At 42.2% G+C, this 12,672-nt stretch overlaps 1 protein-coding gene across 1 annotated transcript in view; it reads right to left on the bottom strand.

Annotated features, from left to right (window-relative positions):
- The window catches only part of Pah (phenylalanine hydroxylase), a 69,235-nt gene extending 64,882 nt beyond the window's left edge, over nucleotides 1-4,353 (bottom strand). The window contains exon 1 of the mRNA XM_005322350.5: nucleotides 4,167-4,353. Within this exon, the coding sequence (XP_005322407.2) occupies nucleotides 4,167-4,226 (60 nt within the window). The 5' untranslated portion in view covers nucleotides 4,227-4,353. The remainder of the gene's footprint in view (nucleotides 1-4,166) is intronic.
- Nucleotides 4,354-12,672: the final 8,319 nt, after the last annotated feature.

Raw genomic sequence — 12,672 nt, 5'->3', positions numbered from 1 at the left:
CAGTGGTTGAGCACCCCTGGCTTTAGTCCCTGAAACCAAAACAATAAAAATCAATAAACTCTCCCAGAGATGTGCCCATGAGTCTGATTTCAGTCTCCTTCCTACAGAGAGCATTGAGGCCTTAATCCTTTGCAGTTTCCTTCAAATAACAAAGGGTTTCCCTGTTTCTAATTCACTTGGCAACTTTCTTTCTCCTGTTGACCTCCAAGAAAAGTAGGATATTCCTGATATGCCTCTACAGATGCTCCCTGCCACAAAGGCAGTGAAGTCTTAGATGTCCTTGTGGGTGAAGTTCAGCTACCCATCTCCCACCCAACTCTCAACGTGTGTCCAGCTGATGAAGTTCACTGCAGTCGTCTCCAGCAACCACCTTACAAGTTAGTCTCTTTTTCTGTTCCCACAGCCATCGTGTGAATCCTGCTCTCCGTGGTCTATCTGCATTGATCCCACTCCAACAGAATTTTGCCCATAAACTTCTGTGTTTTCAAAACCATTCCCAGTGATTTTTAATAATGGAAAAACCTCAAAACCATGGATAAATATCTGGTCCGTTTTTAAATTATGACTTTTCTCAAATGTGTCTGCAAATGTGCATTTACCATATGATAGGGTGCTACTCTGTCGTTATTAGTATCAATGTTCAGTACCTGTCCCTGACTGGGTACCCGCTTTTTGCCAGGAACCCTACTGAGTACTTTTTTCACATATAATTTGCATCATCGTTGGTAGCAGGTAGCACTGTTCAAAGGGTTTGAATGTCACGGCTCAGTGAGTCCTGAAGTAGGAACAATATTTTGCAAATGAAGGAAGAGGCTCAGCAAGAACATCCAGCTAAAGAGCAGCAGGGCTAGCCTTGAACCCAAGTCCAACAACCTCAGTGCCCTTATTCTGCCTCCCAGTGGCAGACTCTGAAGTGGTACAATAGCTTCCTCTCTGTGAAGTGTGAGGGGTGTGTGTGTGTGTGTGTGTGTGTGTGTGTGTGTGTGTGTGAGAGAGAGAGAGAGAGAGAGAGAGAGAGAGAGAGAGACTCTACCTCTGAGCTACATCCCTAGCCCTTTAATAATTTTATTTTGAGACAAATTCTCACTGAGTTCTGGAGGCTGGCCTTGAACTTGTGATCCTTCTGGCTCAACCTCCTGAGTCACTGGGATTATAGGCAAATGTCACCATATCTGGCACAGGAGGGACTTTAAGTGAAAGGAAGCTCCTAGTAGTTTGTGAAATGGTGTGGCCTTCAATAGATTTGGAGTCTGGATTCTGATACTGCTGTTCTGCTCCAGGCAATCAGGGACCCTTGATCAAAACTTTTTTTGTAGTAGACTTTTATTGGCTTATAAACTATACCCTTATTTGTTTCCAACAAACATGTGGGTGGACTTACCCACAGGTGTGCTCAGGATAAAGAAAAGATTGAGTAAATCAGTTCCAAAGTTACATAGGAAGAAACAGAGCCAGGGGAAAGAATTTTACCAGGAACCAGGGTGCAAAGAATTTTGATCATTGAGAAATACAATAGACACAGTAAGTTCAACAATAGACACAGTATGTTCTTTTTGGTTGTGTATATCAAAGGCATTCTATTACCTTTGGAAAAGAGCTGATTTCGAATTTATAAGCAATCCACTTTGGCAAGGATATTCTGGGAATCCTAACTTTTTAATGTTAGTGCTTTGGGGGGTTGTGGAGGAGGTTTGTATTTGCAGGTGTGATCAAAGAGAGAGAAAGAGATCTATACTGTACTACTACTGAAAACAAGAGACCGATCTTCTGTCTCAGTGTTATCTCCGTAGGATGGTATGAATACAGCATATTTCTATATTCTAGCATTTACCTATGGGAGGAAGCATTATAGTAAAGAAATTTGCAGTTTGGGGAGTCGGAGCTAGGGGTTTTGTTTGTTTTTGCCATTCATTGATGTGATTTCTGTGTTGTTCACCTTCTATCCTATTGATCTGATCCATTTTTTCTTCACTGCATTCATCTCTATATGACATCACGTGTTCATTTTGTTAATTTGTTATTGTTTATCTCTTACACTAAGATAAAAGTTTTGCCAGAAATAAAAACCACTGTGGCTGGGAAAAGCAGGTGCTCAATGAGTCTTGGTCGTGTGGATGATTGTTGTGCTGATTGCATGAATAAGGCCCTGATTTACTATATGCCCCAGGAAAATGGCTCCTTCCCCAGTCGGCCTTATGTATCATAGGAATCTTTAGCTGCTTATCTGAGTTGGGAATTTTAAGAAGGCATAACCTCTCTTTTGAAGACTGTCAGAGAAAGAGGGAGTCCTAAAGAATAATCTAGTCCAACACTTCCCACCTTGATCTTACACATACCCAACTGAGTCTCCTCATCCCAGCCAAGTGACTTCCCCAGGCAGCTTAAATAGGTCAAGGATGAGAACGCAGGTCTCCCCACTGCATGTCCAGCATGCCCCTCCTGGGCTTCACTAGGCCTGGTGCCTGACCTGCTATTTCTCCTTCCTGCCAATATCGGAGCTGCATTTTATTGAAAAAACAAATTGGGTCTGGTGCACACATTCTCACTTTTGAGTGCTCCAGAAACTATACTAAGAGTTTTATAAGCATTATTTTGTTTAATTCTCATTTAATACTAGGATGTATTTTTATTCCTAGTTTACAAATGAATCAACCTGAGACTCTGCAAAGTAAAATATCCTGCTTTTGATGCAGAGGTTGCATCAGAGCACACTTGGAACCCTCCTCTTTACTAGTGCCCCTGTTAATGGTGGTGATAACTGGTGTGTCCTCACCTCAGTGCTCAGATGGCTGCCCTGACCTGCTCCTAGGGCTGTAGGGTCCCCACCTCCAGCCACACGGAAACAAAACGGAGGAGTTTAAGTTCTAGGACCTGCCTGCACCACGCACCACCCCTCTTCAACACTAAGTTCTTCTGACTCTGGTAGACTGCACACCATTTTCAGAGGTGATCTTTCTCCTGGGATCCAAAAGGAGCCAGCCCAAATTTTAGGAGTCTCTCCAGTTATATTAACTTAAACATCAATCCTCCTCTCCTCTCCTACCTCTTTGGTCTCTGTGATAATCCTCCCTGTCACAGTCTCAGATCCCCTCTGGGATCTGCTCTCGAGTCCTGGAGTAAGATTTCCTGCCTGGCAAATTATAGAACACATTCTGCACCTGTTCACCTCGAGAGAATGACAGCCTCCTGAAGAACGCCACCCTCCCTGGCAGCATCCCTACTCACATCTAGGATTCTGTCACTGTCTGTGCTGACTCTTGTTCCATCTCCTCTCTGCTTAATTTGTCTCTCCCCAGATCTGAGCAAGTCTCCAGATCCTCTTTGTTAGGTGCAGGACAGGCTGAGTAAGCTGTCTGCAGGGCATGCCAAACAAAGTTAGCTGCAGGATGACCTGGCTTCTCTAACCCTCCGTCTGGTTCTTTATCACCTGTTTGCTTCAAGCTCAAACGCCCAATCCCCCGCTCAAGGCTGAACACATAGCCCGCCGCTCAAGGCCAAGTACTTAACCCCCTTGTGTGCCAACAAGGCAGCTTGCAGACCCAGACCCTGTTAGATTTAGGCAGCACAGCAGAAGGGCTATGAAAGCCTTCCCCAGCTGCCCCCCCACCGCCACTTCTTTCCTTCTTTCTTTTCTCCTCTGTTGCACTGCTGCAATAAAGATCTCTTGGTTGTTCCGAGTGTTGTGGTCACTTTCCTTTCACTCTTCATGCCCCATCTGCTCCCCAAAGTGAAAGGAATTCTTACAATTTGTCCATTTCCATAAGTGACAGCGAGTCCATTATAAACATCATAGAAGAGATCTAGAAGGACCCCCTACCCCACCCAGGTCATTCAGGACCAGCCCTTTCAGTATACAGAAGAGAAAGCAAGGAACAGAAAGGATCCAATGACACACAGCGGGTTGGTGGCAGTGCTGAAAGCCAAATCCCCAACCCTTGAAGCCAAGTTTTCTTCCCCTGAAGACCACCCAGAACAGATATGCTTCCATTTGGAAATAATTATTGTGGACAATCTTTATATATTGACTTCCTAAACATTCTCATCATCTTCAAATGAATTCAGAGATCTTGGTGGGCTTCTGAAACTGGGAAAAAAACAGAAATTTTTCAGATCTGTTTAGGATCCAAACTTCCCTACCAGAGTAGCTGCGGCCCATTCTGGCTCACCTGTCCAAAGTCGGAGAATTTTCTGCCCATGCCTGGCGTCTCCAGGACCACAGCCGACATGCTGGCTCCCTAGGAAGTAAAGTCTGTAAGTCTGGGCTGCAGTGGCAGGTAGGTTTGCAACCTGAGCAAACGTGGAGGGAAAGGTTTTAACCTGCATTAGGGAGGAGACCAGGTTCCAAAGGGTGCCTCCTGCTGCGTAACAAGCAGGGTGACACCCCTCTGGTGGGCGTTGTCCTGACGCAGAGAGTGAGGGCAGCCCACCTCCCGCTCCAGGTCACCTGCTCTGGGCGTCCAGGAGGGCAGGACTCCAGGAGGGTGTGGCAGACACTTGGCACTGGGCAACCTGCCCTGAAGGGAGGAAAGAAGTCAGAAAGTGCAGGGTCATCTGTGTCCTGGTGATTAGACAGGTTTGACACCTCTGGGACTCTCAGAGTCCTGGAGGGCAGGCTCTGTACAATTAGAATTAAACCTGAGACAGCTTGCTGATAACAAGCATGTGCACAATTCCTCCTCCCCCAATCAAACAGAACCAGGACTCTAATTTTGGTCCCTTTTATTAACCACTGAGTGAACGGCTTTGCTGTGATTTGTCTTTAAAGAAGCCCACGTGGATGACATTACTAACACTGAGCACAGCAGCCACAGACCAAAGGTAAGAGCCACCTGGACTAAAATTCACGCATGCGTTCTTAAGCTACCTGTGTAACTGCTGGGGGCTCTGAAGGGAGAATTGTAGAAGCACCTTGCTGGAATATTCATGAATAACAGGGAGAAGAGATGTATTCAACACTTAGTAGCCACTTGCCACCTAATTCAGCATTCAGTAAGTGCAATATTGTATTTAAAAGTATGTCCACTGCGTGTGTATATAGACCACATTTTTTTTTATACATTCATCTACTGACAGGCACCTGGTTCCATAATATGACTTTTGTGAAATATAACCATTGATATGGCCCTATCACAGTAGTATGCTGATTTTAGTTCTTTTGGATAATTACCAAGGAGTGGGATGACTGGGTCATGTGGTGGTTCTATTCCTAGTTTTTCTTGAGATCTCCATATGGCTTCCAAGAGTGGTTGTACTAATTTGCAGTCCCACCCACAATGTATGAGTGTGCCTTTTCCCTGCACATCCTGGCCAGCATTTATTATTATTTGTATCCTTCCTAATTACCATGTCATAGAGAATGAAATTATGGCATTTGCCAGTAAATGGATGGAAATGGAGAATATCCTGCTAAGTGAAATAAGCCAGACTCAGAATGTTTTCTTTCATATGCAGAAGCAAAAGCAAAGTAAAGGGGGAGAGGGGGAGAGGAATGCATATCATAAAGACAGAGAGAAGATCAGTGGAGGAGAGGAAGGAGATTGACTGGGAGGGAGGAGGGACAGGAAAGGGAGGAAATGCTAAATGAATTTGACCAAACTCTACTATGTGCAGGTATAAATGTACCACAGTGAATTCCACCTTTATGTACCTCTATAAAGCACCGGTTAAAAATAAGTAGATAAATAAACAGAAGGAAGACCAGTAAAGTAGAGGAAGGAGAGTGAGGGAAGGGAGGAAGAGAGGGAAAGAGGAGGCACCAGGAACTGAAATTGAGCAAATGAAATTCCATATCTGTACGGTTATGTCAAAATAAACCCAATCCCTTATCCATAACTAGAAGGCACTAATAAAAGCAGTTAAATTAAGGAAAAATAGATGGGGAAAATCATGAATGAGATCCCTTTTTTAGGGGGGACTGGGGTTGTGGCTAGAGGCACTGGATTCGATTCTCAGCACCACATAAAAATATAAATAAACTAAATAAAGATATTTTTAACAAGAGATCCCTTTAAAAAATGCCCACTTAATTTGACAATGAATAACCACTGAGGACATGTGCTGTGTACCAGGTGGTGTTCTAGGCACTGGGAGCAGAACAGAGGACCTGCTATCGTGCCATTCTGGTGGGCAGACAGGAAATGAGCAGGTTCAGGCAAGGCTGTCTTCTGAAGGAAGTAAATGAGGGGGTGGGCAAGCAGTGTGAGCAGTTGGGTGTTGGGGAATGGTCTTCAAATAGGCAGGAAGATGTCACTAATCCCATTCCTTCAGATGAGGAAACTGAGGGGAGTCATTGGTTGCCAACAGAAATTTAAAAAAATATATATGAAAAAAAATGCTGAAAAGGCAGAGTTTCAGGAAAGATATGAAAGATCGGATCATCAAGCCCCTGGGTACCTGCTTAATATTTACCCCGGTGAGGTTAATGAGTTGTGAGAAAACAGGCCAATAATCGAGGTTGCTAGAAGTCCACCCTCTCCCCTCCCACAATTCAAGCATCTGCCAAAAAAAGAAACAAAACATTTCCCAAGGTTGGGATTCAAAACAAGTAGGTGAGTTCCTGGCCCTACCACTGAATAGCTGTATGTCTTTGATCAAATCCATGCTTTACTTTCTTTGTCTTAAAAAAAAAAAATGGCAATTTTAAGGGCTGTCGGTTAGGATTCCTTGAGCCTCCACCACGTGCCAGGCTTTCTACAGGCTGCTAAGAATAACACATAAGAAGTATCCTGTCTGTTCCAATGGAGACTTTGCATGTCCAATTAATATTCCCTGGAGTAGGTTGGAAGCTCAATGTTGAACATGGAAGAAAGGCCAAGACTTGACTTCTACAATCAGGAGAATCTGTATCCTTTTTCTGACTCCAGTATTCATTCTAGTTTAGTACAAAATACAGTGTTTGCCTGAGCTCCTCCAGGACTGCCTTTACAAGCCCCAGGTCATGACTTAGTGTGGCTGATGTACAAGGGGAGCAAAGACTGACAGCATCTGCACTCTAGCTACATACAGTAAACAAAAGCAAACAGTGATGGCCACTTATGAGTCTGCACAGTGCATATTAGAGCTTGTGCCAAGCTCTCTACATGCATGATTTCTTTCCCTCAGCAATCCTATGAACTATGCATTCTCTTGGATCAGGGAAGACAGGCCCAGGAAGTTTCAATCAACAGTCCAAATGCAAACAATGTTGAACCCAACTCCAAGTCCCTGGTTTGTAAATGCTCTTTCTTTTTTGAAATGGGGACCATGTGGTTTTAGGAGAACAAAATGATAGCCATTCTCTTTCCCCTGCACACCTGCTAAAAATGGAGTTCTTACTCACATAAAGACACCCAAGATTGAGAGAACACACTTAATTGCTATCTCAAAGAAAAAAAAAACAGAAGTAGTTTTCTCAATCTCATCTGCATAAATAAAAATTATTCTGATGAAAAGAGATAATTTATTTATGGACCACAGCAAAAACTCAATATGAGGTTGCTCACGACATAAACTTTGAAGAGGAGTGAATGGGACACAGTGTGTTACTGTAGCTAACAAGGGGGGTGGGTGCTGGATACTGAGGGAACTGAGGTGGAAGCACCAATCCAGAAGGAATATTCAAGTTGACATTCCTAGATTTTCAGTCTCTCCACCACTGAGATCCTGTTCATGGCTGGGCAGATGTGGGCACCATGTCACCAGATGAGCAGTTGTGTACCTGGCAATCTTGATGATGACCTTCACTGATTTGAAAGCTGAAAATTTCCCAATCATTGCTGGGTTACCATCTCCTTTTTATGTAACCTCACATGCAGGACAACGAGTTAATCATGATCCATGAGGTCGTGGCACACAATCAAAACATACAAGACTCTTCATTTGTTTTACTTATTCATTCTCTTTGATCTTGACTCCCCATTCCCATTGCGTTTCCCTCACATGAATATGTTTAATATTGTATGTTTATAATAAAATGTTGACACACCTGTGTATTTTTATTGCTGTGTAATGTTACACTGGATTTATTAGAGTGAGGGTACAGATATACTATAGATTTCATAGCTTCTAACATTCTTCTTTCTGCTGTATTCTTAGGATCGAGTCTTGCTGAGATCCAATTCTTGCTTGGTTATTTGTTTATTGGGGGGCAGATTGTTCCTCCAAGTGAATCCACCCTATTTGACTTCTCTATTCTCCATGATGGACACCTAGATTGTCTACCCCAGAAAACACTGAGATAAACATTCTCATCCTTGCCCTCTTCTAGATCTGGGAGAGAATCACACTCCCCTCATTTCACTAAGTCCTGCCAGTTTGTCTTAGATCATACCAGTCCACACTCCCACCAGCAGATCCAAGGGCTTCTGTTATTGAGTGCCCCTACTCCTTAGCTTTCTCCAAAACTGAGACTTTTTTCTCAATCTCATCTGCATAAAGACGTGTCTCTTTGCAATTTTCAATTTGCACTTCTCACATAATTAGTGAATTTAAGCATCTCTTTTGATATTTAGGCCTCCTGGATTTCTCATGCTGTGAATCACTGATCATCATATCTTTGCTTATTTTCTACAGGGATTTCTGTCTTTTATTATTGGTTTGCAGAAGTCATTGTACAGTGTGGATATGAACCTGTGCCTTCGGCAGCAACGGAAAATGTTACCTTCTCATAAATCACAGTTAGTTAACTATCAATTGGGTGTCCCTTGGGGGAAAGAGTAGCAAAAGTAGGAGATTGCATTGCAAATTATTTAGCTATTATTGGCCTATTCATGTTTTCTATTTCTTCTCATTTTATATTTTTACAGAAATTAATTAATTAATTAAGTCTGTCAAAGTCTCAACAAAATGAACATATTACTATTCTTAGCATTATTTTCTTAATTTTAAAGCTGTATTGTGCACATTTATCTTTCTTTTTTAGTCTGTATTTCGTTTATTTGAACCTTCTCTTTTCTTGACATCTGGCAATCTCCATTAAAAATTGGCATTTCATGAAACTTCCCTGATGCTTGTGCTATGTTCTCTTTTCTCAATTTCTCTACACTTGTTATTATTATTTCCCTGCTTGAGTTTGCCTTGTTGGTCTCTTCCCAGTTTCTTGGGTTGAACACTTTTAACTCACTTATCTTCAACATCTGTTTCCTGATAAATGCATTTAAAATGCACTATTTCTAAGCACTATTGTAGCTATGTCTCTGGTATTTGATAATTGATTATTCTAATTAATGTTCAGTTTTAAGTCTTGAATATACTTTTCTCAATAACCCAAGGGTTTTAAGGAGCATCTTATTTAATTCAAAGCACTTGGGATACTTTTAGTTTTCCTTTCTGATCTCCAACTGGGTTCTACCAATTTACTGTCTAACAGCAACATGCAGATCCTCTCCCCTCTGCCTACCTCAATGCAATTCAAGGTGAGGTTATATACATCACTGCTGACCCGTGTCAATAAGTTCAGATTCACAAAAACCAGGCATCACTTGAGTAAATCAAAGAAGGTTGCTGAGTCAGTATTCACAGCAAAAAGGTCATCAGCGATCTTCACTAGGGAGTTTCTACCTGAGCACCATGTGAGTAAATGAGAAAATAAGTAGACCAGAGGGAAGCTTTGCACCTGCTGCCTAGCCAGCCTGATGAACACGAGGTCAAAGTTGTTCTGAACAGTCCTGCCTAGATTCAGCCAACTGCACAGATACAGCACATTAATCTTGGTCACTCATCACAAATTCTTTTTTTTTAAGAGAGAGAGGGAATTTTAATATTTATGTTTTAGTTTTCGGCAGACACAACATCTTTGTTTGTATGTGGTGCTGAGGATCGAACCTGGGCCACACACATGCCAGGCGAGCGTGCTATCGCTTGAGCCACATCCCCAGCCCTCATCACAAGTTCTTAAGGATGGAATATATCTGTGTATCCTCAGACCCCTCATCATATTCAGCCTCCCCAGGCTGAGTGTTGTTAACCACTTATGCCAAGAATATTTGTGAATTTACTCCTCTAGACCCACAAGAAACAAACATTAGCTGTTCACACGTGTGGTCTTTAAGCCGTACATGAGATTTTACTGAATTTTTAAACTAGACAGAAAAAAAAAACTCAATATAGTTGAACTCATAATATCTCTTATTTTTGAGCAATATTTTCACACAGTTAACAAGTAATTTTTTTTCAAGAGGCTGAGCAGGAAGATCACAATTTCAAAGCCAGCCTTAGCAACTTAGCAAGGTCCTAACAACTTAGTGAGACCCTGCCTCCAAATAGAAAATAAAAAGGGCTGAGAACATGGTTCCGTGGTAAAACTGAACCTGGGTTCAATCCCTGGCACCAACAAAAAAGTGATTTCTATTTACTTTCCTGTGAACTGTCTGCATCTTAGGTTATGTCCTTGCCCTTTGCTTTTGCAGTCTCCAGGCAGAATGGAGGCCAGGGCATCATCCCTAACCACCACCTACCCCCACCACCAGACGTGCTGAGCTGTGCAACATACAGATTCTTCATGGTGACATTGATAGCTGTAACCTGGTATTGGCATCTTCTGTTACCAAAAAAAAAAAAAAAGTACAAATTCTGATTATTTCTCTAATGGAACATTTTATGTGTGCCTCTGGAGGCTTTAAAACATGCTTCCAGGGCCCAGGTGATGTTCCCTGAACGAGAGAGATACTCTAAGCAGTAGACTTGAAAGCCGGAGACAAGTTTAACCTGCTGTGAGTTTCCTGCTAGTATAATAAAGATAGAAAACACCTCCATCCTTGAAGATGTTCCATGATGAGAAATCCATCCAACTGTGCCTTCAATCCAGAGTAAAAATGATGCCTGTTTTTGGAAAGGGTGGTGGAGAAGTTGCTATCAGCCCCTATTTAAGATCTGGGTGTCCTGACAGATCAGAGTTCCTCTGCTGCAAAACATACTCACTGTGTGCTCAGCATCCACCTGGGTCCCTTCTGCATTGACTTCCATGGAACTGGGGGGACAAGTTCCATGAAATCACCAAGGCCATGTTCCCTGTTGTACCCCGAGCAATAAATTATCTCCATCTGTTTGGGCTCATTTGTTTCTTTACTGCACAATTTCATGGAAGCGTGCCAAGTCTGCCTAGCATTACACTGATCTTTAGAAACTGCTGGACCAGTTGACAGAGAAGAAAGGAAGCCGAGGCCTCCACAGCTAGTTGCTCCATTTTCTTTCCTTCTTTCTCATTGAATGACACAACCCTGTCTTCAAGTTTTCTTAGAACAAAAAGTACATTTCTCAGTCTTCTTTGCAAGTAGGTATAGCTACAGGTCTAATACTTTACCAAAGAAATGCAAAGGGAAATGCCCTTTAAGGAGGTCCACCCTCTCCATCCACTTTCTCTTTCTTAGAGATTGGAATGCAGAAATACTGGTTGGAGCAGGAACAGCCATATTGGATCATGAGGAACAGGAACCATGTTTTTCAGAGCAAAAACAAAGAGAGGCCAAGATAAAAGGAGCTTGGTTCTTGACACCATGGAGTATCACTCCAGCAGCCTGGAACTGCTGACTTGAGCTTCAATATAGAAGAGAATTTAACTTTTATATTGTGTAAGCCTATTGTTTGAAGTTCCTGTCACTCATAGCTAAAACGAATCTTAACAATGTAAGACACAAGAGAATGATGGGATGGATTCACCTGACAATTACTCTTGCTCATCAGAATTTAGAAGACAATGCAATGTCTAACTGCAAAACCAGCTAGCTTCTTCAGAACCTCATTGTTATAGCATCCCTCTTTCCAGTCTTCTTTCCCACTCTGACAACCCAGAAATCGGAAGGTCATTATCAACCAATGCCCACACAAACTAAATGCAATTAAGATATGAAGTCATGGTTTTTATCAGAACGAGATTTAGAGCTGGCTCTTCCAGGAATTCTGAGCAGAAATTGGACATTACATGGGGTCATAATAAAATCAATTATAAATCAAGTGCTTTTAATCAAAGTTATGTTCAATTAAATAATATATATGTACAACCTGAAGCCTCTGCAGCCATTACAGTGGCATGCCTTCTTGGCCGCATCAGAGTGAGATCACAGAGTGTTGTCATTCAGGATCTCCCTCCTCCAACAAATATTTGTTGAACATATATTTGCCAGGCACTGTTCTAGACACTGATGAGCAGGGTAGTCAAGGTCTCTGAGATCATTGATCTCCTGTTCTATTAGGAAACACGAACAGTAAACACATAGATCAAAAAGAAAATCAAAAAGGTAAAACAAACTCAGTGCTGATAATGACCAAGAAGAAATAAAGTTTTAAGAAGTATTGGAAGAGACTTTGTGGTGGAGGATGGTTTAATTTTGATGCAGGGGAAAGACCTCTTGACCGAGGTAAGTTATGAGTCGAGAAGTGAATTATGAGTAGACTCCAAATGCAAAGATCTGGGGGAAGAGGATTCTGGTAGAAGGAACACCTCTACAAGATCTCTAAAATGTAAATAAGTGGGATTCTTCTCAGGAATATACATAGGCCCATTGAGGCTGGAGGAGGAGAGAGAGAGTATGGGCTAAGTCCAGAGAAGTGAGCAAGACCAGTTCATGTAGCTGGTTCACTTTAGCCAGAGGTAGGCTAAAGGCAGCTCATGCAAACTCTCATGAGATGATTTTTCAACTATTTTGTGAGCCTGTTGCTAAATGCACGCCTGATAAAAAAAACAAATTGTGTAAACTT

The sequence above is a fragment of the Ictidomys tridecemlineatus genome, chromosome 6, assembly GCF_052094955.1.
Source record: "Ictidomys tridecemlineatus isolate mIctTri1 chromosome 6, mIctTri1.hap1, whole genome shotgun sequence".
Taxonomy (NCBI): Eukaryota; Metazoa; Chordata; class Mammalia; order Rodentia; family Sciuridae; genus Ictidomys; species Ictidomys tridecemlineatus.
This window is presented reverse-complemented; position numbering and strand designations above follow the sequence as displayed.